At 41.7% G+C, this 25,764-nt stretch overlaps 1 protein-coding gene across 3 annotated transcripts in view; it reads right to left on the minus strand.

Annotated features, from left to right (window-relative positions):
• Positions 1 to 1,871: 1,871 nt before the first annotated feature.
• Positions 1,872 to 25,764, minus strand: part of scube1 (signal peptide, CUB domain, EGF-like 1) — a 101,574-nt gene continuing 77,681 nt past the window's right edge. For 2 of the 3 annotated variants that reach the window (XM_034578243.1, XM_034578242.1), the window contains 15 exons: positions 20,106 to 20,228; positions 17,404 to 17,520; positions 15,254 to 15,376; positions 14,985 to 15,104; positions 13,046 to 13,144; positions 12,472 to 12,588; positions 12,196 to 12,354; positions 11,903 to 12,106; positions 11,266 to 11,427; positions 10,686 to 10,853; positions 7,673 to 7,834; positions 7,345 to 7,542; positions 6,544 to 6,696; positions 6,366 to 6,445; positions 1,872 to 6,195 (listed from right to left, as the gene is read on the minus strand). In XM_034578243.1, coding sequence (XP_034434134.1) covers positions 6,043 to 6,195; positions 6,366 to 6,445; positions 6,544 to 6,696; positions 7,345 to 7,542; positions 7,673 to 7,834; positions 10,686 to 10,853; positions 11,266 to 11,427; positions 11,903 to 12,106; positions 12,196 to 12,354; positions 12,472 to 12,588; positions 13,046 to 13,144; positions 14,985 to 15,104; positions 15,254 to 15,376; positions 17,404 to 17,520; positions 20,106 to 20,228 — 2,138 coding nt within the window. In that variant the 3' untranslated portion in view covers positions 1,872 to 6,042. The remainder of the gene's footprint in view (positions 6,196 to 6,365; positions 6,446 to 6,543; positions 6,697 to 7,344; positions 7,543 to 7,672; positions 7,835 to 10,685; positions 10,854 to 11,265; positions 11,428 to 11,902; positions 12,107 to 12,195; positions 12,355 to 12,471; positions 12,589 to 13,045; positions 13,145 to 14,984; positions 15,105 to 15,253; positions 15,377 to 17,403; positions 17,521 to 20,105; positions 20,229 to 25,764) is intronic. The other variant, XR_004613071.1, reaches the window with a different exon arrangement.

Consider the following 25,764-nt stretch of genomic DNA (forward strand, 5'->3'; position numbering starts at 1 on the left):
ATGTAATGTGGTTGATGGGTTTAACTATTTTTTGTAAATATAGGACCTGAACTTGCAGAAGAAATCAAAGAACCACCAGCTGAAGATGGGAGGACTATCAAGTATCAGGGATATAGAAATCTAAGCTTGATCTTTTTGAGAGCAGTGGAAATAAATATAAAACATGTTATAATGTAAGCAAATACAAAATGTCAACTGATTGTAGCAGAACTGACATGAATTTAGTTGGAGATGAACATAATTTCACCAATTACAGGCTGATGTCATTGCTTCCCCAGTTTGCTAAAATATTGGAGAAACTCTTTGTAGCAAGGCTTGATGATTTCACAGGGAAGCACAAATTGTTGGCAGATAGTAAATAAAGGTTCAGACAAAACATATCAACTTCTACAGCATTAATGGAATTATTTAAAGAAATAACCACTTGTACAGATAATACAAATGTACAATGAGGGGTTATTATAGATTTCTTTTGGCATTTGACACAATAGATCACAGAATTTAACTTAATAAAAAGGAAAGATATGGCATCAGGGGGTGTGTGGAATTGCCTGGAAAGTCATACTGGACAACACCAGGAATTTGGGCAAATATGTGACTACAGTTCCACATCTTTGGACATCACCTGTTGAGTCCCACAGGGATCAGTGTTAGGCCCCTGTTTTACTCTATATAAATGACATATGTGAGGTATCAAGCATTTTGAAATTTGTTTTACTTGATACTTTTTTTTACTCTGGGATAAATCTAAAGCAGCTTTTGGAGGTGGTCACAACAGAAATTATTTATTTAAAGAAGCGGTTGACACCAACAAAATGTCATTAAATTTGAAAGAAAAATCTTGTGTTTGGACATTATAAAATAAATGATAATCAATGTCATTATTGAAAATGTAAATGAAACCAGATTTCTAGGTGTGATATTGGACAAGATCTGCTGGAAACCCCACATAACATATATAAAATCAAAAATAGCACTGACCATTGCAGTTTTAGGAAAAGCAAGACACATTCTGGACCATAAATCATTGCACACACTTGATTCTTCACTGGTATTGCCTCATTTGAATTATTGTGTAACACCTACAAAACCACTCTGCAGCCACTATACTCACTACAAAAAAAGAGCCATAATGTTCATAATTTCAGACATTGGAAACACCTATATGTTTTGTATTAAACTCATGGATCCGTTGCACATCTTTTATGAGGGGAGGAGAAGAGGAATGAAAAACAATTTGACATATGTAAAAAGAGACAACTACAGCAATGTAGTGGAGGATGGACTCTGGGGGAGAGTAGAGATATATTTCTAATCTAATTTTTCAGTTAGAATAAACTGAACTAGATGATCTAGGTGATCACCCCAAGGCAAATAATGAAAACTTCTGAATGTCAACAGTTAGTGAACATTTGAAACAAGTTATGGAAGGTTTGTTCCAATTCTGAATGGTTTTATTATGGCTCTTATTGATGTTATGACAGCCTCTATTTAACCATCCAGTTTGTCAGGCTTCACTTTGAGGGTGTTTCAGTATAAACGCTTGTTTAAATTGAACAGATTTTTACTTTAAAAGGTTGTACAGAACTTTTGAGAATAAAAAGTAAAATAAGACAAAGAAAGAGAATTTCAATGAAATGTCTGAATGATGAGTGTCTCTGATGCAGCATCCAGATCTGCTGTGCAGATTGTGTTACTTGAAGATAAGAACACCATTAGCAGAGTCAGCTAAATTTCCAGAAGCGTATTTAAGGCGCGCTGTGCGGAAGGTTCAGAGATATAATGAGCAGATAGGAGCTACGCGCTCCTCTCAACGTGTTCCCTGTGGATGAGAAGATTCCGTCTGGACACACAAAAGAGACAGCGTGAGGTTTTTTTTCTGCTACTGTTTGTTTTAATTTGTTCAGTACTGGAGTTTCATGGACCAAACAATGGCACAACACTGCATTACACTTTCTCTCTCTGGGTACAACTGACTAACACAAATGTTAAAATTACTCCTCTACAAAAAGGATTAAAGTACTCTCATACACAGTCTCTTTACTCTCTCTCTCTCTCTCTCTCTCTCTCTCTCTCTCTCTCTAAAACACACACACACACACACACCTGCTGCTCACACTTTCAGTTTCAGATTATCTTCCACACACCACATGCAGCCACTCATTCACAACTGAATACATTCTCAAGAAAACAAAACAAGTCAATTATAATTTTTAGAGCATTTCATATCATTGTTTTCATAACACTCGTGACGCGCGAACAGGGCCCACTTCAAACTGGAAGTAGGTTTTACCATAATATATCTGTATGGCAGCTGTTTGGCAATACCTGGAATATAACAATATGCTTTTATTTTGGAGAGTTATCTATCCGACATATCTATCAGGGTCATGGTCAAAGTATCTAATCTAAGGGATGATTATCAGCCAATACCAATAGAAATATATTTTTGAATGATTTTTACATTATGTTTTCAACTATTTCATATCTTAATTTGCAAAAAGGCCCTCAACTTTGACCGGGTCAGTGCTATTCAGGACAACATTTGTGGTTTTGTCTGTTTCAGCCATATAACGTGGCTGCAGACTGTTTTCCAAAGCACGGGATCTTTGATTGATTTCCTACCTTCTAGGTGCTGTTTTCATTTCAGTACGCTATAGAAAGTCAGTGTGCACGGACATAAACATTCCATCACTGGAGATGTTGACTAGCTTTTATTTTCATATCTTGTAAAGTAGGTTTGTGTTTGGACCAGCTAATCATGAATTTGGAACTCTTTTATCATTTTAAGATGCAGAACAGCGACTCGATGGAGCTTGAGGTGAGTTTGTTTTGTCAGCTTCAGAGATTGTTTCATAACCTCACTTTTGGCTACAGGCCTGAGCGTCCAGCGTCACACACGCACAGTTAGGATCAGTTCTTTCAATTAATTATCCCAACAATGTTGCAAAAAGTTATTTTCCATAATGCTATGAAATGAATTGACACTAACAGCTGTCTGGAAGGTAGGAAACCTAAAGACATAAAGGGTACCTTGCAAAAACAATGGCTATAATTCATATAAATTAGCACTGACATAGCACAATGGGACTGTGGAGTTTAGTAACTGAGAAGCATTAACACCAATCAGGGATGTTACATATGAATTTTTATCATTTGTCAGGGAAGCTCTTTTTTTTTTTTTTATGAACAATACAACCCAGATAAAGTTGAAGCTGCAAGTGCCACAGACACACAGACACTCAGACAGGAGAAGCCTCGTATTCCGACTGTGTCCCTGTCACTAAATTGACCTCCAGACCAACACTCAACTCACACTGTACATGTTTTTTTAACTCCAGTCACATTGTGCAGATATAGAGTCCATTTTCAATATGCAGTATAGGATTTCATAGACATATAAGTACCTATGGGAACGACACGAAAACATTTAGTTGGGTTATAAAAGAAAAGCATAGTATACACACCTATTTAATGGAAAGAGAGTGCATCTTGGTGGATGCACACAGTTGTTGTTTTTTAAAACAGGTAGTGCATATACTGTAGTACAGTATGTATGTGGTGCCATCATACAAGAAGCCTTGATGGTGCTGCTTCCTCTCTCTGGCAGCTATAGGAAGTGTTTGAGGGATGAAACAGGACTGGGCCATGGGAAAACAAAGTCTAGTGGTGGTGGCAAGTTTGACAATGCAGAGTAAATGTGTTTTCTCTGTGTGTTTCGGTTCAACATACAGTCTGTGAGGTTGTGAGATGTTGATACTTCAGTCTGAATGTGTCCTCGCTATGTGCATGAATGGGGTTTGCAGCTGCTGTAACAGAGAGATTTGGGGGAACTGCAAGCTACAGAGTGGGAGCAACAACAGGAGACAGCTGTCTTTCTCTCTCACCGCTGCCACATGTGGCACATTTCAAAACAACACCAAAAAAAAGGTAACAAATACGCAACTTAGATCTTTTTTCCCTACAGTTTAACATATAAAATTCAAGTGCAATTAAAGTTCCAAATATTAGTTACATCACAGACATTTCTCTCTAAAGTAACATTATTGTTACTTGCAGGTAGTTTATCTCATCTTGTTATATATCTTTTATATTAAAAAAAATTACAATATAGACTTTCAGATTCATCCCATGTAATCTTTCCCTGTGCTCCGATGGATAGAGCGCCCACAGAGGTGGAATGGTTTGCATTTCTTTCAATATATTTTCCATCTTAAAATGTGTTTTAAGTGCACCGATTGTTTTTTCATCACTGTCTCATGCACATCAGGACCAATACAGAAATTAAACCCAGGATAAATCCATTCACTCTGTGTGGGCATGTACACCTGTTTATCTCCACACAGACATACATATCCTACATGTATGTACGCTGTGTCTATAATGTCTGTGATGTGGGCCTCTGCAAGTTCTGACATGTCCAGTATAAATATTACAAAATCAAAACAACAAACCAAAACAATAAAGCAGAACAAAATAAAAAGAGAGAGGCGGATGGGGGGGGAAAGAAGACAGGTAGAGAAGGTCAAGAAATCTGGGGAAAGTTAACAGACAAGAGGAATACATATCTGGGTGCAGAGATAGGGTTTGACTGAAATATAGGTTTGCTAACAGTGGCCTTTTATCTTGACATACTGAAGTGCCACTTTACCTTAACACTTCTGCCACTATAATGACTTTAGGAAAGCATTAATTAATTACTTTTTTGAGTCTTTACAGATTAATATTATGCAATTTTAACAGGATAAGTTCAACATTTTGGGAAAGTTGTGATCTTGCTAAGAGTTAGACGAGAAGATCAATACCACTCTAATACCTGGGTGTTAAATATGAAGCCAGAGCCGGGAGACGACTGGGGGAGGAAAAGCCGGCATGGCTCTACCTGTAGGTCCAAAGACAACTGCTTTCATGAGAACCAGGATTTGGACCAGGAGTCCTTGCACCCAAGAAACAGCAAATCACCCACCGACCCTCAAATTTACCATTTACACATTTTTCTTTCTTTTCTTTTCCACACACGAAACAAAGAAGTTACACCACGATAATCAGTGAATTGTCGAGATGCCGGTTGTAGTTTTATGACTACTGAACGGAAATGAGATTGATTGAATCATCAGCAAGAAAGCTGGCAAGCACATTTTCTGAAAAATGTGGAACTATTCCTTCACTGTACAAGTATTTATTCTTTTTGGTTTGATTGTGAGCCAACATTTGTAATTGAAGCTTTAAAAAATAATCAAAACGAGCAGCACTTAATGGCAAATTCCATATCTGTTATGAATCAGTCACAGAGGCCCACTACTGATCTGGTGCTCTGACTACAGCTACAGCGACATGTCTGTAAAACATTACATCAAATGTGTTTTATTTGAAGAGTTTCCTTGTAATTCAATATACTAAATCTGACTGCTGTAGGTTTGTTCTTTGTAAAGTGCCTTGAGATAATGGATATTATGATTTGGCGCAATCCAAATAAAATTGAATTGAATTGAATACTTTTTTTCTTCACCTAATGAGGTGATGTTTGATATGTTATCTCACCTCAGACCTTAGACTGTGCTGTGTCTACATTTAATATTAAATTTGAAGAGTCCCTACCAATATTGCAAGATGTTGTACCCTCACTGCCTGAGCCACAAACCTGTAACATACTAATCTGAGAAAATAAAAATTGATACTTATAGGTATAAAATGGTCAAATTCAAAGAAACAATATATACACATAAAATATATCCGGTTTCTTCTACTACCTTATAAAACTCAATACTGGCCTTCAAAAACCCTTATCAGTCAAACCTTATAGAAAAATCTGCACGCACTGTAGGGAGGGGTATCAGTTAATAATGTTTTACTACTTAAATGGGTCAAAGATGAGGAAAGGCAACATGTGACCAACAGAGTTGAGGACCAATCGAATGGAGGGATGAAACATTAAGTCATGGATGGGTACATCAGAAATTTAGAGACAGGGGAGAAGTAACTGGATCTGGAATGACGCAGGATGACGGGGGGGTCTTTAACAGGACAATAGGGAGGCCCTGTCTATTTGTACGGCCTTAAGAATCTGGTCACTTTGGAGCGCAGCAGTTTGATGAAGGAGCGAGGAAACATCTCTTTGGACTCCTGAGCCGTGTACCTGAAGTAGTTCTGGGGGTGGGCTAGCACGTCAAACAAGGCTTTGATCAGCTTCTTGTCCTGTAACAAAGACACATGGACAAAGGGCGTCACCACACTGGACCAGTCACCCGCAGTAAGGATTTTTCTGAATCCTTATTTTTTGCCAGCAAGAACAACCTTTCAACAGTGTTGACAATCCAATACTAAGGACTGTGCAACCGACAGACAGCGTACATATCCAACAATACCTTCAGGATCTCCTGGTGGTTCTCAGAGGCGTAAAGCCTGCCATCTCGCACTATGTCCTCTATCAGCTGCTGGTAGTCCTCTGCAACACAAAAGGTAATATATATGAAACACATGATGTAAGTTTGATGAGTGAAGGTTGATGGCACCATGAAAATCAGAAACAATAAGTCAACTCACCATCGTAGGTGACATACGGAACTTGGAAGCCTTTGCCACTGTTCCCCTCGTTAGACTTGAACTGGATCCAGAGCTTGCGAGAGCGAGAGGTAAAGGCGATGGGCCGCTCATAGGTCTGACACGTCTCGTAGGTGGTGATGGAGGTGGGAAGGGCTGGAGGGAGAGCGACAATATATTAGGGGATCCCCTGCTTTGTTCTCACATCGACTTCTCCTGGATTCCTACACACTTTATGCTAGATAAGGCAGATAAGGTCCGTAGAAACTGCGGAGCGTCTCACTCATCTCACATCCTCACCATAGCAGACAGATTCTCCAGACCAGCTCATTTCGTTGCCCTTTTCTTAGTTAACCTCTGCCCATGAAGCTGCCAATCACTTGTCTAACCGTGTCTTTAGGCTCATATCTCAGATAGGGAAAGCTTTTGAAAAGAGTTACGAGCCACCGCCAGAATAAAAAGCACATTTCTGACTGTTCCACAATTGCGAGCCAGGTCAGGGTGTTTGGCTTTCCTCCTCATTCACTGTTTTTGTAAGTTGTGGAATTTTTCACTTGGTCAAATCCCAGAGAGGACTCAATTGGCCTAAAGGACGTATTTAATACCTCAAAAGTCCTTCCAGCTATTTAGGAATTTTTGTATGTAGGTGTTTGTATGGCTCAAAATAGCTCAATAGCTAAAAAAGAACGACGGGAGACAGCAAATACCATAAGGCTCTTGAGAGGAAGTATAAATTTATCTAAACAGTTCACTGACAGAAAACTGGAGAGAGAAATGTACTCATGCATTAGAGTATCTGTTTACCACTCTTCCTCATGACCAGCACGTCTCCACACTCGTCCTCAATGGGGAGGAAGATCTCTGGTACCACAATGAGGATCCGCCTCTTGTGTGGTGGGTTGATGGTCCAGACACAGTCCACATTCGACGGATAATCTCCAGGGTAGTTAGGAGACTCGATGTAGCCTGTGTACTCCCCCAGCTCACCTCCGCACAGTTGGTCTGAGGACAGAATAACAGAAACTTAGCACAATAACTCACTTCGACAAAAGACTGAAAATACAACTATCACAGCTTATTTTTCAGAGTCTCAGTTAAATACTAAAATACTAAGTGCAATTATCAGCATTACTTTTGCAGTGGGAGACATTGGTGGCACCATCAAAGTCAGTGGTGGTGTTCCCGGGGCAAGTGATGCAGTAGTTCTGCCCAAAATCCGACTGGTAGGTTCCTGCTGGGCAGCGGATGCAGCGGTGGGTGGTGGAGTTGTAGTAATGTCCAGGAGCACAGTGCACTGAGGGGGGACAAGAAGTCAGCATACAAACCGTATGAGCTGCATGAAAATAACCACATAAATAGCAGGCAATCTATATGGGGGGGTGACTCAAATTCGACTGGAAACGAGGTCATTTACCTCTATGCTCTCACATAAGGGGCACGTGTCAACTTTAGCGAGATACTGCTGCTATCTGAGGCATTTTATGTTTACCCCTGAGACTCCAAAAGTGTTTTGTGGACTCAAACCCTTCACCCACCCCTCCACCTGCGTAGTGGTGAGTGTGAGTACATTTACATTTTTGGGTGAACTATCCCCTTTTACCTTGACAATCAGCATACACAAGAGTGACCTTCTGTTCCTCAAGGGATCCACTCACTGACAAGTGTTCATTACCACGACAGTACAGTATGGGAGTGATCCTGAATGACAAACTGTTCCTGACAAAGATATAACGAAGATATGCAGCAATAACCCCTGTAGATTCCAGTAAGATTCGTCAATTTGTCATCAGGGCGATGGCCTAGGTGCTGATCCAGGTGGTTGTCATACCCTGACTAGGACTGTAGCACCTCCCCTGCCATCAGAGCTCTGCAACTAACCCACAATTCTGCTTTCTGGCTTGTATTCAACCTTCCCACTTTTTCCAACACTGCTCCTCTCCTTCGTCCACTGCACTTGCTCCCACTCTTTCATTAGTTTCATTGAGTGCTCTGGTGCTGGCCTACAGGGCAGTGAGGTGAACTGCTCCTTCCTACTTCATGGCTGCACGGAGCCTGGTCACTGCATCGCCTCAAGTTATTTAGGCATCAACTTATTAAAGAGGACCCTGTGATCGCTTCTCTTGGTGAAGATTCTACAATGGTGACACAAACTCCTCCCTCATATCGGGACAGTAGAGTCACTTGAAGCTGGGTTGGACTCTGGGTGGTTCAATTCCTATTTGGGGAAGATAATGAACCTCAAATCTCCACTGATGGCTGTGCTTACAATAGTGTGTGATAGAGAGAACTGTGTATAGAATTTGTGCATGAAGACTTGTACTCTAAAGTGCCTTGAGTGGTTCAGAAATCAGATCAGAAATACTCTATTGATCCCAGAGGGGGAAATTGTGTTGATAAGACTGGAAAAGGGCTGTGTAAATAAAGTACATTTTCAGTTCATTTAACTGAACAAAAGTGTATTTGGACAAAAACATCTGCTGAAGAAATGTAAATGTAATTAAAAGCCAGTATTAACATATATAGTTTTGATGTGAGAGATGAACAGCTCAAATTACAAAATATCCCTAAAGTATAAGATGCTATGGCAATCTGTCCTATAAGTGACACGACCAGTTACATTGAAATCGTTAGTCCGTCACTAAACACACAAACCAAAGTGTGTTTTGAAGGCTCTCTCCTCTCTGGAGCGCAGCTGATTAGCTTTTGGAACTGACCGGTCAGGGCTGTGGGAGTGGGGGACAAGTCACCCCTGCAGTAGAGAACTGTAAACTTGTTGCATGAACTGGAAAAACCGAGTACTGGAAAAAACGAGCTTATGCTGAATCTGACTTGCCTGCCGACCACTGACGTCGGTAGAGAGAGAGAGAGAGAGAGAGAGAGAGAGAGAGAGAGAGAGAGAGAGAGAGAGAGAGAGAGAGATGCAAATAGTGCTTTACTGTGCACCTCTTACAACATCTCTGCTCTGACCCCATTCTGCTCTGGGTCCCTCAGTTGGTCAAAAATAAACTCAGTAATTATTTAGCAGGATTAACATTTGGATGCACAACTGCACACACAAACTGTACACGCAGCATCTCTCCCATAAGGGATGGGGAGATGGCAAAATTGGGAGGTTATTAAGAGCGATTTTTTAGTAGCATGCTAAAAAAACGCTCACTGGGGCAAGGGCTCAGATTGACATTGATGGCAGTGCAGCTGGCTGCATCTGTTGTTTTCTTTTAAATGAACTATTGTGAAAAATACATATTATTGATTTAAACTTTGTTGTGTATCACATATAACACAGGTGGCCCTTGGGGCTCCATTGTCTGTACTGTATGACAAGTTATGTTTATTTGTCACTGAAACCGTGTTTGTACACGGTTTCAGTGACAATTGGATGCACAATTGGATATACACAAAAAGTATATAGCAGAATGACTGAGAGGAAAAGTCATGGGATCACCACAGTCAGTTGGATGTCTGACTGTGCAAAATGTCTGCTCATATAGTGCCATTGTAATATAAAAACAACTAACCACAGAATAATAAAGTATGAGTGATACCATGTTGGCACAGGTATTGTGGATATCAATGTCACAATGCACTTGTTCAGTTGGGAGCTCGACAAATTGCCATCTAGACTGGTGATACAACATAAAAGCCTGCTGATAATGACATGCCTCATATTTTCTGTCATAAGCTGCTTTTAGAAATGCACCTTAAATCCTAAATTCCCCATCAGTGTCTTCAGAGGATGTGTAAGTGTGAATGCATATATCCGAGTGAGAGCCCTTCCTACAGACTTTCTCAGCCTGGCCCCTTTATATAAAGTCTGTGAGAAAAAAACAGGAGTTTTGCCTCTGCCGTCTGTACCCCCCCCCCCCCCTCGCCTGAATCCTGCAGAGGATTAGTTGTTTTTGTGAATGCGTCTGAGCAGAGAACCTCCCGTTGCGTTGTGCATGTGTGAAAGGAAAAATGTGGAGAAATTCTCCAGAGATCCTCCGCAGGTCATGTCTGAAAATAACAACAACTGCCACTGTGCTGATTAGAGGATGCACGCACTAACTCTAAGCAGAGAGTGTACAGACAGACATGCAGGAGACACGACGTGGTGAACATGTCTATGAAAACAGTGACACATGTCGACAAACACAAAGCCCCACCTTTGGCCTCACAGTCCCTAAAAGAGACTGATCCGTCATACTTGGTCATGAGGCCTCCTCCACAGGTAAAGCACAGCACTCGGCCTGGTTCAGGCTGGTAGGAGCCAAGCGGACAATTCTGGCACGGGCGAAATCCGTCAGGCGAGAAATGACCCGCTGGACACTGACCTGAGTCACACAGAGTCAATACAATTTGATGATAAATAACAAACTCAAATCCCCACACACAAACATTTACTCTGGCTTTTGGTGCTGTCTTGAGGATGTGGCTCAGGATATGTTTGCTTTAATGACCACAATGTGATTTCCAACAAAAGATGTTGATATTTATGCATTTATACTAAATCTAAATCAATGTAGCAATGACCTATTGCACATATTTGCACCAAGGCAATTGAGTCATATAACATGATAGCTGAGTTGTTAGGACACATACCACATGGGTGCAAATGGACTGAGTTCCCTGTTTGACTATTTGCTGCAGCCAGCTCCTGTGTTTAACTATGATCAATACAACAGTAGTTTCAGTGAGAGATGAATGCAAGAAACAAGGCATTTTCAGTGACTATTGGTGAGTTACCTCCACACTGAGACACGTTCTTGGCTCCAGCAACACCCTGTCCGTCAGTACTGGGACATGGCTCACAGGACAGCTGACCCCCCGTGTCCTGGTATGTGCCAGAGGGACACTGGACACACTGCTCCTGCTCTCCACTGTAGAACGTCCCCACACCACAGCTCGCTGAGGAGGGAGACACAGGGTAGTACTTCCTGTGGCTCCTAAAGATTTTTGTCCTCATGACAGGACAGTTACACCTTCACCCAGTTCCGACCTGGTATTAACATCCGTTCTGAGAGATCTGACCACAAGTGGCCAGCGCTAAGTACGTGTGTTAACACCTGGTCTTAAAATGCACAGATAAGAGAAAAAGAAGGTTCAGTTCATAGAGAAGCTGTAGCGGCTCAGAGGACGTCAGCTGAGTAGTCGTCCTTCATATGGCCCAGGATGCATTTGTGTTCACACTGCTAAAAGAATGTGGACACACATGTGGACGCCCTGATCACCTCTGTATGTAGTCAAAGATCAGATCTATATCCGATCTGAGCGCGTTCACACCTGTACTCAGAGCTGTCCGCTTAGAACGGATCACAAAACCCACGTGTTAATACCAGGTGTGCACGGGCTCACAAAAAAAGAAACATTTGAACAAACTTACCACACTTTCCCTCTCTAAAGACGTGTCCGGTGCTGCAGGCCTCAGCTCCCTCCGGTACTTTGGATGGTTTCTGAGCCACCTCGTACTCGGTCCCAGAGAACTGGATGTAGAACTGCTGTTTGTTGATGGACTTCCTGAGTGTCCGCATGGCGCTCTGCAACTTCTGCTTCATCCTCTCCCGCACGCAGTCCACATTACACGAGTCTGAGGCAAACATTTTGTCAGTTCCCCACAATCTATTCTATACGGTATGAGCTCATCGTTTTGTAGTGGAGGTGTAGAGAATATTATACCTGAGGCTTCCTCCTCCTTCATCTCCATCTCAAACTCGGCTGTGATGTGGGAAACCTCTTTTGAAGGCGATTTGCGTCCTCGTCGACGCTTCTTAGATGAGTCGCACTTGAGGTTGACGAAGGTGACCTGGCAGTCATCAGTGCAGGGGAAGTGGCCTCCTTCCAGGTGGGAAAGAGCAGAATGTGTTATTATAAGACAGCATTTGACTTCCTCAACACTGAGCAGAGACTGTTGTTGTTGACCCCATTCGATACCCTATGTGAGAGTGTCTTCACCTTGCAGGTTCTGCTTGGATGAATCTCTGTGCTTTTCCTTGTTGCGGGGCCTCAGGTGACACTTGGCATCTTTGATCTTAAACCTGGCCTTCTGTTTGATGGGCGGCGCCAGTGTGTCTTTTGGCAGCAGAAGAAAATGGAGGACCATTAATCATGAGATGGGGTATAGTGCCAACAGGTGTACAAAGTAAAAAATATGCAAAGGGTAAATTTGCAGCCCCCTTAATCTGTATTTGGTTCTCATAAACTATAAAAAAAACGGGAAAATAACGGGATATGGTCAAATTTTGTTATTCTTTTAAATCAAAACTGTACTATATAATACTAAATACAATTCACTATTTCTTATTACTGTATAGTATTTATGTACTTATGTAGGCAGCAAATTTGACAGTTTTTCAGGCTCAGTTGTGACACTGTATTTAACAGACATACTCAGTTTGTGCTTACAGTGTTAAAAGTGTTCACAGTGTGTGTTTCTCTCCTTGTTGTGAATTTAAAATTATTTTGGGCCATTCTCTGAATACAGAAAGTCAAGCCTAACCCATCGCCCATCAATCTTGGTCTACTATACCGGCACAGGAGGGTAAGGCAGTGGTGGTATTCCTCTTCTGAGGAGCTTTAACAGGCTGAACTGGCACCCCGCAGCTCAGTGTGTAGCTGTTCTCTGAGTCTGTAAGAAACACACACACACACACACACACACACATGCACATACACACATTAGACTACTGACCTACTGACAAAGAAAAAGAAAAACTGACATCTTGATAAGAAGGCTGGTTATTGTTTTGTTGTCTAAAAGATGTGTTGTGTTATGGTCAGAGCGTTGAGGATAAAAAATAATGTAAATGTTGTATGACCTCCTCCAGTATCAGAGAGCAGACCGAGCTGCCGTGTGACTTTAAACCCTCTTTGATAAATCAATTGAAAGTCAATTGAAAGATCTATGAACCCTGTTGATGAAGACATACGCACAAAGACATATTTCAAGTAATAAATGAGGGATGGAACTCTCAGAGGTCATAAAAGCCATTAAATACCTATGAGCCCGGGCTGCATTCAGCCACAGGAATTTACATGGCTCCCTCGCCCTGAATTAAAAAGAACTCCAAATAGAGAAAAACAAATATTTCACCTCATGCCTGAGTGCTATCCATCATTCTCACACGGCGGTGGCCAAGTTAAACAGAGCGCGGGCCACGCTATGGAAAAAGCATTGTGATCAAAGACTGTAATCGATTTACAGATGTGTGTTAAGTAGTAATGCAGGAGGGGATGCCTGGGTGCCAGCCAAACTGCTGAGGCCAAGAAAACCTCATAGAGTGAAAAACACATCAGTCTGAGTGGAGAGCCCCCCGGGGAGTCCACAAATACAGCATGAGGTACCGCTCCACTGCCTCCATCAAGCAGCAGCAGCAGCAAGAGGAAGGACCAAACAGAGGAGTGACTGCAAAACGCCTCCAGCAGAGGGCAGCAAAGTGTGAAGTATGACAGCGGACTGTTCGGGGCCTTTTACGGTGATTTACAGGAGTGGAACATACATCAATTACTGAGTCAACAACTTTAAAGTCTATTTTTTTCCCCTCCCCTTATCTTGTACATTCAAATCCGGGCCAGACCACTTTCAGACGACTTCCAGTCAAACAGTACAACAATATCACAAAAGTGCGATGATGAATAAATCCAGGCACGTATATGAGTCATTCAGTCTTTTGACTGTTTAATATATAATATTTATGCACATCTATAGTACATTCTTTTTTATTTTTATTATTTATTTATAATTGCTTTGTACAAAAGATAGTACATTTTGGAAGAAACCTTTATATTTAAATTCAAAATAATAAGCAGTCCTTTGAGCTAAATGCTCACAATGATAATGCTATCAAGGTATAACGTCTGTGTCAATCATAATCTTAGCATTCTAAAAGTTGCAAATTGGCTCTAATAATAATCGTAATTTTTTAATGATGCAGCAAATAAAATTAAGTTACAAAATGGGATATTTTTTAAAATCAACAAGCCTTAGAAGTATGTTTCTCTGTGTCTTCAAATTTACTGATGCACATGATGTGACTATTTTCACACAACACAAATACATTTCTCAAGTTGATCATCACTGAATAATGTCAGAGTATCTGTCCATCGCGGAAGATTAGTAGAAGCTGGATGATGCTGTGGGCCAATGACTTTAAACATGGAAGTAAATCATGTCTTCAAACTAAGAACATCCACCTTTCTGAGTCCAAACCTTAACCCAGTGGAGAAGTTGTGGAATGAGCTCAGAGAGTCGTTCAGCGCAGACATCCTTAGAACATGTCTGAGCTGAAGTAGCTTCATCTTATTGCTTTTGTGCTAACAATGCACTTAAGTGTGTGTGTTGTGTGTGTGTGTGTGTGTGTGTGTGTGTGTGTGTGTGTGTGTGTGTGTGTGTGTGTGTGTGTGTGTGTGTGTGTGTGTGTGTGTGTGTGTGTGTGTGTGTGTGTGTGTGTGTGTGCGTGCGTGTGTACCTGCAAGGAAGAGGGCATTGGAGGGGCAGGAGAGTGAGCAGACTTCTGCCCCACCATTTTTGGTGCAGGTCAGTTGAGCTCGGGGTGCTGGCTTCCCATTGGGCAGACATTTCACCACCTCTGAGGAACACACAGAGTCACATCACCATGACAACCACATGCACCCACAGAGGCACACACACACAAATACGCACGCACGCACGCACGCACGCACGCACGCACGCACGCACACACACACACACACACACACACACAGAGTTGGTACTTACCGATACAGTCTTTCCTGTTCCAATGGAGTTTCTGTCCAGGTGGACACACACAGTCGTAGCCGCCCTGACTGTTTACGCAGTCAAACTCACAGCTCCCATTGTTGATGCTACATTCATCTATGTCTGAGACACAACCATAAAGAGCAATTTTTAAATCGATGAGGCAACCTAGTTAAATTACTAGAAAGGGAGACAAGACATTCGGATTATAGGCAAATTCTGTGGACGAGAGATGTTCGAATTCGCCAAAGATCTTTCTGTGTGGACTTTGTAAGTTCTCCATGTGTCTGCATGGGTTTTCTGTTGATACACGGGCTCCCTCCCATAACCCAATGACATGCAGATTGGGGCTAGGCTAATTGAAGACTCAGTTAGAATGGATAATGGGTGGATTCTCTGTCTTGTGACAGCAGTTCATGACATATCATGTGGACCTGAGAACCTGAGTGCTGAAGCAACGTTTCTCCTTGATCTCTTCAACAAAGAATCAGCCAAAAGAGTGAACGTCTTTCATTTTTGATATTAGGTTTGTGCAGTTATATGTGTTTATAGGAAAGAAGATGACAGAAGACATATGTCATGCATGCTGTAGTCCATACGCTGCATCCTAATCCCTGTTTTCTGTCCATTTGTTAAGTTAAATAAGTGTGTACATTAACATTTTCAGAGAAGGGAAAAGTCATATACTTCGCCTGAAGTCTTGGTCATGAAGTCAAATCAAAGTTGTTTGTTTTTTTATGCAACTTTCACAACATATTTCATCAGCAGTTTGGTTACACAGTCCCAATCATTAGTAATTGTTTTCATTACAGTCTTTAAAGTCTTTACAGAGAATAAAGTAAAGTAAGTACTCTCTCTACTAAGCATATTACCAAATACTGGGAAAAGTAAAATGTAGCCTGTTGTCAGTATCGTGCTTTAAAGGGATAGTTCACCCCAAAATTTAAATTCAGACTCCACCAGTGGTGCAGTGCTGCACTACTGGCAGCATCCAGGAGTGGATTACATCCTGGTCCAATAAAACGTATGCCAGTTTAATGAAAAACATAAGCCTCAACAATAAAAACAGTCATGTGTTTTACTGTTATGGCTGATGAGTAAATGTCATGCTGACCTCCAGTGTGGTCAGTCAGTGCAATACGGAGCAGTGACAGCTACATGATGACTGAGCTACGAGTGTGCAACAGCACAAACCAACACACCCTGGCAACATGCACACAGTAGAGCTGCTTTCAGACATGCACTAAACTGTGGAACATAGTCCAGAGATTCTCCAGAGGGGCTGCATGTGAGAACGCAAATGTCTGTGTCCTGTCTGGCCCCCAGTAACAATTCTAGCGAATGTCAGAATAAGCCGATGTAAGAACCCAGTAGGTGATCTCCACAGGATTCACCACGAGCTAGAGGGTATGTTAATGGCGTTTCAAACCCATGACAGAAGCAAAAAGAAAACAGAGAGAAAACAAATATCTCAGGATGAAAAAGTGGTGCCATACACGTAGAGTGTGTGTATCAGTGTTGATGTGCTGTAAACAAAAACATGGGATCTCCACAGCAGAATGAATATGCTTATTAGCAATAAGATCTGACTTTCCAACTGTACAGTATATACAACTTAACATGTACATTATTTGTGTTCACAAAGACCAAATGATTTTGTTTTTGACCAATGTACGTGGCTACGGCTCAGGAGGTAGAGCGGGTCATCCACTAACCAGAGGGTCAGCAGTTCGATCCCAGCCTCCCTCGTTCCACGTTGCCAAAGTGTCCTTGGGCTGTGCTGGCAGTGAGTGATCGATGTGTGATAGAGAAAGTGTGGCATGCAGATACACTGTATGCATGTGTGTTTGAATGAATGTGGTGAACAGGCCCGTGTGCTATGTACACCCAAACCATCAGGCCCAAAGGAACATAGTACACTCAGGGAGACATTAGTCAGGGGAACTAAGGTGTGAGAAGGTTCATAGCCGTATTCAGTGACCCATCACACAGAACATTATTTTCTTTTCCATTTCAGATACATCAACACAAAACCGTTCATTTTAATCCACTGTCTCACACACTCCAGTTGTGTCACACATCAAATTCCAGGCCAGTTTACTGTTTCATGCATGCTGTGGGAAATCAGTTTAATGTGAGCAGAGCCTCACCTCCACAGTGAGTGAGGCCATACAGGATGTATCCCTTGTTGCACAAGCACTCGAAGCTGCCGGGGTAGTTGATGCAGGTGTGGTCGCAGGTTCTCTCGAAGGAGCATTCGTCAATGTCTGAGGGAAACCAAGGAGAAAACATGACTGCTGAGAAACACTGGAGCTACACTGTTTGCAGTGGACAGAGTTTGGAAAGGGAAAAGGAGAAATCAGTGAGAAATCATCGTCAGTGACTTTATTTCCTGTTTTTTTTCTGTTCTCCATCTCAGGCACATCAATAAATGGATTCAGTGGAACATCATTGCTAATCCCACTCATCCAGTGAAAATACAGACTTGGAAGGTCTGCAGCTGTCTCTACATACAAAAGATAACTTTATTTCTACAAACAGGTGGCCTTAAGTCAACAAGTTGGAGGAGTTTATCAAGCATGAACGGCCGAGGGAAAAAAGATTTTGGTTGAAATGTTGGAAATGTAAGCCATAGAAACTAGATGTCAGGATATCTGTTACTTAAATTTATTTTTCCTTTCCTTTTCAATGGCTTGATGTATTAACAATTAAAAATGAGATTCTGTGAAATAAATACTGAATAAAATATCACACAGTAATAAAAAGATTGTTTCAATGATCCCAAACCAAACAAAGTAAAAAAAACATCTGGTTTTAATGAAGTGTTTGCTGTCAACACAGCAACGTTGTGTTGCTATCGAGACGGAACCAACTCACTGCTGAACTAACAAGGAATCATCAGCAGATTGTGTGTTTACATCCACAAAGAAAGGTACATGGATGCTGTGGTTGTGTCCCAAGACTTTATCTGCAGCTGGAGCTTCCAGACAAGTGCCAGCCAGGGTATTCGCTGATCAGCAAACTGCACTGCCTGACTGATATTTCATCATTGCTGGTTAAAATTCTGCTATGAAAACCTATCAGTGCTGTCAATGATACCACAGCTGCAGGACAGATGTGGCTGAATTCTCCATACATTAATGGCATTATGAACTGGTTCAAATCAGGGTAATGGGAGCATTGATGGTCAGAAGGTGTCAGTCTCTTACGTCATAGTATCTTAGACAACACAATCTTCCAGACTCATTTATGGACAAATAGGGCTGCTACCAAAGAACTGAAAAGGATCAATCATCACAGTAGATAAATAACACAATTAAATCAAAAAAATCTGTTGCTCACTTAACTAGGACAAGAGCTCATTGTATTTATCCAATTCGGAAAAACATGAATAACGTGTGTGCTGTGCGTGTGTTTGCGTGCGTGTTCCCGCACACATGTATGCACATCTGCTTGTGCATGTGTCTAAATATCATAGCTATCAGGAATAGAGGTCAGCATTTGGAGCTGGTTTATTTTAGACTTGTCTGTAGGGCTTAACAGGGCTAATAATATAACATGATATAATGGGGTTTGTTATGTGGAGGAAGTAAGGCCTGGGTCTTGGCTCAGTAAATAACTCCAGGAAACTGTCCAAGAGAGGTCTTTGGAACAGCTTACCTGTTTCGAGAGTTTACATAAACAGAGCTGGGCACAATGAGGTTGTCAACAATTGTTTAATGTAATAGGAACATGAAGAAAATAAATGCTGGTTTCAGGTTTGGCTGTGCTTTCGTTCACCTGAGACGCACCCTTGGTTGTGACGAGGTGTTCTGACAGTGACAGCTGACATTTATTTTGATTGCTGACTAAATGAATTCATTCTCCCTTCCTTTCTAAACATTTAGAATAGATGGGATATTTTGTGGAAATCTCTTGTGCAAATGTGGCAAACAATTCATCTTTCTGCACTGATTTCTCAGTCAGCTCTGGCACATGCTCTATCACTAGCACAGTGTAGTGCCTTGAGCTATTTTCTCTGGAAAAGCTCACAGGCACAGACAGGGCTGACAGATTAAACATTATATTTCATTTAAAGCCCATGTTGAAGCTAAACAGGCTAGATGTCAGTGGATGAGACAAACCTGGCAGCTATTGGCAAGCATTACACACTGGCAAAGGCGAGTCCGCCACAGGCACTGATGCTGTGATGTGGCTAACAACACTCAACACCTCGTTATTAAAGACTCACAAAACACTTCTGTTGGTACATAGTTATTCCAACCCGCACACACACACACACACACGTATACACACGGGACAAACACCCACATGAACCCACACTCACTCTTTAGTGGCTTTGGGCAACAGAAAGAAACACCTCTGGATTTTGTTGTTGATAAAAACGATTTTGTGTTTGTCTGTGCTCCTGTCTCTTGCTCTGACTTGCAACCAGGAATCTGCCTTTGGTTGTACAAACATTACCACAGATCACAAGTTGGCTTCTACATGTACACTGCACACTCAGTCGAGGAAGACAGCTATACTGCTGCAACTAAGATTAAGATCAAGATCAAGATTAAGATTAAGATTCCTTTATTGTCCCGCAATCATGCACACACAAGCAATACATGCAATGGGGACAGTGACCCTCAGCTGTGCACATGGAACACAACACACACACAGTGACCACACGGAGCAGTGGGCAGCTATGGAAAGCGCCCGGCGAGCAGATGTTAGGGGAGTAAGGTGCCTTGCTCAGGGGCACTTAGACAGTGAAATAGGGAGAACTATTTGTGTGTCTGTGAGTGATCATTACTTCAGAAGGTGCAAGTCTGAAAGTAAGAATTACTGCATACTGCTAGTCACTGACCTTGGCACGACCGTTCGTCTGTGAGCAGTTTGTGGCCTTTCTGACAGCTGCATTCAAAGGAGCCCACTGTGTTCCGGCAGAAGTGATCGCAGCCTCCGTTGTTCTCCTGGCATTCGTCGATGTCTGGTGGCGCAAATTAAAACAATGACAAATGCAGTCCCCTTATTTTTCAAGCAAACACGTACGTCATTTGCATTTTCACTGTTAAAAGAATGTGGACACGTGGCCCAGACCTCCTCGTAATGTGGTCTTGCATGATTGAATCTACATGCGTTCACACCTGTACTTAGGGCTGTACACTTGAGATTGGATCACAAAAAACACATGTTAATAGCAGGTGTGCACGGGCTCACAGAGTTTCAGGGACGCATCGTCTAAATCAAGCAGAGAGGTGGTAGCAGCCTTCTCTGATGCCTGAGTTATACCTAATTTGAAGCGTAATTACACTGGAGCACCCTAAACATGAAAATTAAGCATCATTTATTTTCAACAATCGGTGTAAAACACAAGAAGGTGTTAAGATGCTGATAACGGTCATGTGTGTCCCACAGTCAAAAAGGCTTGTGTTTGTGGTAGAATGGGTCCACTGCAAGAAAGTCAGGGGTATAGAACCTTAAGTTACCTGAGCTCCAGAGGCAGTGCCAACCGCAAGCTGCTGCCAGATCTGGTTTCAAAAACTTCAATGCATCCACCTCTCACTTCCTCCAGACTACCGTGCCCTCACATGAACCCAGGCTGTAAAGTCATGTCTTGTACCACCTTTTGTTTGGCTAGTCAGTGCTTTTTTTCATAATGGAAATGAATAGAGGGCAGAGAGGGTGAAAGAGGAGCGAGTAGGGGAGAAGGAAGACGAGCAGGAGCAAAGGAGGAGGGAGGGGGCAATAGTCTGCAGATAACACAGGCTAAGCCCCTTTTGATTGGTGCTTTAAGTGATGAAAACTGTAGGGGATTACAACCTAAACCCTTGAGTTGGGGAACAAATCAAGAAATAGAGGAGGAGCGAGGATGAAGGTAGAAGAAGCCAGACAGAGAAGAAGTGGTAGGATATTGATGGAAAAACAGGATGAGAAGATGGAATTTAATGTCTGGTTTTTTTGTTTGTTCATCTGCGACAACTCACACATTTCCAATTCTCACAACCCTATTCTGAACATGGCATCATTAATGTGGGCTTCAAAACTATTACAAATCACTGTTGGAAAATAAATCTGTGTTATGATGGGAAAGTGCTATGGTTAGGGTGCTGTCTATTCACTGGAAACATTTTCATCACTAATAACATCCCTTGACCATCTCAGTATGGCACGCGAACACAAATGTGTTGTTACTGGGTATTTGCTGAAAATACAAACACTGGCACTTTTCTTGGAGGACAGAGTGTCTCACTAACATACTGCTATCGTGGGTAACGTCGGCTCGGGTTGCTACAGTGTAAATTCCCCCGAATCCAATAAAGAGCAGGAAAAAGCTATTAAAGGGAAAATTCACCACTTTTTATGTGGATGTCCAATAAGTGTTGATGGTAATTGTAGTCAACTGAAGCAATAAATTCCTCACTTGTGCTACAGCGACAAAAAAGGTTGAGTTGTCAGAGCTTTCCTGCCTGCATAGCCGTTATCGCTCTGCCTATACCAGGATGCATTTCACCTGAGCACCTGATGCTCAACCCCCAGTTGTATAGGTGGGTAATATGTACACATCATTTGATTTATTGCAAGGACAGATGGAACCATGAAAAACCAATAAATGTCACCTAAACCCAACCAGGAGAAGCAGACCTTATCTGCACCCATTTGACATGTTGTTTAATGTTATTCCTTCCCGCTGACAGTTTGCCCCTTTGAACTATAATAACGATTGGTCATTTATTCCCACAGCTGCTAATGTTAGCATTGCTAATTTGTGTCTTTGACCCCTGCTCTCTGACCTTTCACCTCCTGAGCAGGGGGCACTTGAGGGTCACACACTCAGGTCAATTGGTACCACCTCATAGCAAAAGTTTACATTTGCATTTACATATACTGTACATATGCCATCTTGCTCCAAGATTTAGAAGAGATTAGTAAAAAAAATTTTAAAAAAGCAATCAAGAATTACGTCTAAAATAAAAGTGAAGATAAATATAAAAGCAGAAGTATAAGTGTATTGTAAATTAAATAAAATTAAGTGTATACCAAGTAATCCAGAACCAGGGCCTATTATGTCATCAGAGAGGAGAATAAGATAAGCAAAGTTACATTAGAGAGAAACAAATATTTAACTAAAGTGGCCGTAAAATTAAATGATAAAGGACTATGTAATATGGGATATTGCACATGATATTGAAATATATTGAAATAAAAAAATATTGCAGATGATATTGAAATCAATTGAAATATTGAACATTATATTTAAATATATTGAAATAAAAATATTGTCGATGATATTGAAATCAATTGAAATATTGCACATGGTATTGAATTGATAAGATGATTTACAAAAACAGTGAGAAGAAAAGCTTCAAGAGTAAGGCAAACTGGTTCTTCTATACAGAGGTGTTGGTAAAGACATCTGTACATAAACTAAGAAACACACAGACACACACACACACCTCAACATTCCCTCCTTGCCCTCACCATCTCTGCTCTGATGCCTATGTGAAAAAAACAACATATACCACCCCCGGTCTATCCAACTCAGACACAGCTTAGTAATTATTCTGGCAGCCATAAACACTGGCAGAATCATCACATCTACCCACACTTAATGGCCACTCCAGGGATGGCTGCTCTTTATAACGGGATATATAATTACCTTTAATGGAGCTTAAATAAGCTTTGAGCTTAAATACATACATTATGCCTCTGAACATCTTGAAATGATAAAGTTGGGAGAGAAGAGAGAGAGAGGACAGACAAAAGTGGATGCATTGAGGGTTGACTTAACCTCCATCTATCCTGTATTTGCACTGCATTATTTTCTCACCAAAAAAAATCATTATTAGAGGAACACAGTCAATTTACAGCGACTCATATCTCCTTTAATAAATCATTGTAGCTGCGGATATCAGTAACAATACCAAGGGTTGGTTCTCAGAGGCTGTCATTCTAATTGTCTATGACACCATGATGTTAACGTATTAACATAAAAAGGTAGGACTCCTACAATGGCTTTTGTTTGTGTTTCACATGATTGTGCATCTTGATGTCATCACGAACAAACATCTGGGTTCCCAGAGGCCATCTTACAGGAAGCCTTTGTAAATGAGGATGCTCCTAAGCAGCTAATTAACGCTCACATAGGACTGTGTATGGATAGCAGGAGAAAGGTTGAATCACACTTGCAGTTATTGACAAATAGGTAAAAGGCATGCACACAGATGTAAGAGTATGCACACGCACCCCACACAGTGCTTCCACTGCAAACACCCAACTCTTACCATCTCTGTCTGTTCCTGTGGGAGGGAGGAGTCATTCGTCACTTTCACTAAACACACACACAATCACACACACACACACACACACACACACACACACACACACACACACACACACACACACACACACACACACACACACACACACACAGGCTATCTCCTGGGATCCATCTTTGATATTTGCTCTAGTCGATCAATACCTCAATCCCACCTTCTAATCAATAGTTCCATCCTTTGCTAAAAGCTATGTATCTGGCTGAATATCCCACAGCTCTACTGACCGTCTGCTACCGTGTGCATATGACACAGGTTTAGAAAGACAAATTTATAACTTCTTAAGGCCCTTTTAATGCTCCAGAGAATTCGATTTAAGAGCAATTTAACAACCAAAATAAAGAAATAAAAAAGCTGGCAAACGCAGTGCATTTCCAATGAAACATAGCTAATATAAAGTTCTGAGAGTATAAATGGAAAGTTACCAGGAAATAAGAGAATGATGTCAAAATTGTGAAAGACCATTCAATGAAAAACATAGCATCATATTGTATTAACTGTGTTCTATATGAAAACCTTTATCGTGATGAACAACAAAACTCAACACTACTAATACAGGTTTTAGTACATGAGGCTACACCACCCTTAAGCCGTTTTCAGAAAAAAACCCCAGAGAATTGACTAAGGAGTTTACCCAGAGTTGGCCTTTCACACATGCACAACACAGCGGGGGGGGTTCTCTGCACAGACACGTTCACAACAGCAACAAATCCTCCTCATTATTCAGGCGAGAGGTGGAGCCGCCGGGTGCAGCAGACAGAGGCAGGAAAAACATATTAACTCAACTGCGTAGATCATGTGATTTTGTTTACAGCTCCCTTACAGTGTCGGAGTCTTCACACATCGGATTCTCCTGAATTTCAACGGACTATATACGAGGAGGCCAGGTGGAGAAAGTCCGTAGAAACTGCGGAGCGTCTCACTCTGACATTTTCGTTTCAAAAATGTACCTCCTCCAGAGATAATACTGAGGAACTGCGGAGTCCAGTGCATGTCTGCAAGGAGCACTAGTGTAATCTGGCCGTGATGTTGGATGTTGCAGAGCAGCACAATGTGACCACACAGCACATACTTTGATGAAGCTGTTTATATAATCACATTGATATAATGTGGCTCAGGCGGAGCTATTAGTATCATGGTATTAGTGTTGCCTATAGGATTCAGTGTCTTCAGGAGCTGTGGAAGTGGCATGACTGAACGTGAGCAGAGCATCACATTCGCTGGGCTAAGAACCTTGTTTGATGTGACTCTGAGTAATCGATTAGAGTCTGTCTGCACCGAAAAACATCTGGCACTTTTTAACACAGATTCTCAATAACCCAAATAGGCCTCCAATTGAATTTGAATTGAATTTACTGGCAGTTGAAAAGTGACCTTCGGGGAATACATTTTTCTTCCAAGGTAGATATTTTGGATGTGAACTCTTCACTGTGCCGGCTGCGGAGGAGGATGTGGGCCAAATGAGAAGGCTTGCTAACATCCACCTGGGCCAAAGGAAACAAGGCCTCCACCCCCTCGCTTGCTCCTCTGCGAGCCTCAGGGCTGTATTCAAGACGTTCAGTGTTTGGAATGAGAAACCTGACTCCAGCAGAGACCCTGATGCTGCTGCGGGGCTCAGCTGCCTGATTAGGACCCACTGACCGACCCGATTGATCAGCACTGCAGCTTAAACCATCCGTCACCACTGAAGGTAGCGTAAATGAATCCTAACTTCTCACCTCTGACCCCAGCATCCAGAGGTCAAGCGCAGGGTCAGAGTTATGTAAGAGGCTTGTCTGTCTGCCTCGCTCCTGAGAAAAAGGCTTAGGGTGGGAAAAAAAACTAGTTGAAACACATCAACCAAGAATACAACTCTTGTCTCCTAATTCATTTAGACTTGCTTGTATAGCTCATATCTCAAGAGTACGAGCTGTGCACAGTGGAGAGTAGTTGTGTAGCTTTACCAAATATTTGCAGTAAAAAGCAATTAAATGGAATGCATTTGCAGGAACCCGAACCTCTCCAAATAATTACGGAGTACAGAGGATCTAGGTTTCTTGGGAGTGTTGGTTTTCTTCGCAGGGTGTTGCCGGTGGAGAGGACAGACATCAGGCCGGGAGGCAGCGTGTATTTATTCGGGTATTAAACGACCCCAGTGCCTGATTCTTTTTAATAACAAACAGTCCACAAGTGCATGTGGGCCAAGGGACA

This window comes from Hippoglossus hippoglossus, chromosome 23, assembly GCF_009819705.1.
Source record: "Hippoglossus hippoglossus isolate fHipHip1 chromosome 23, fHipHip1.pri, whole genome shotgun sequence".
Classification (NCBI taxonomy): Eukaryota; Metazoa; Chordata; class Actinopteri; order Pleuronectiformes; family Pleuronectidae; genus Hippoglossus; species Hippoglossus hippoglossus.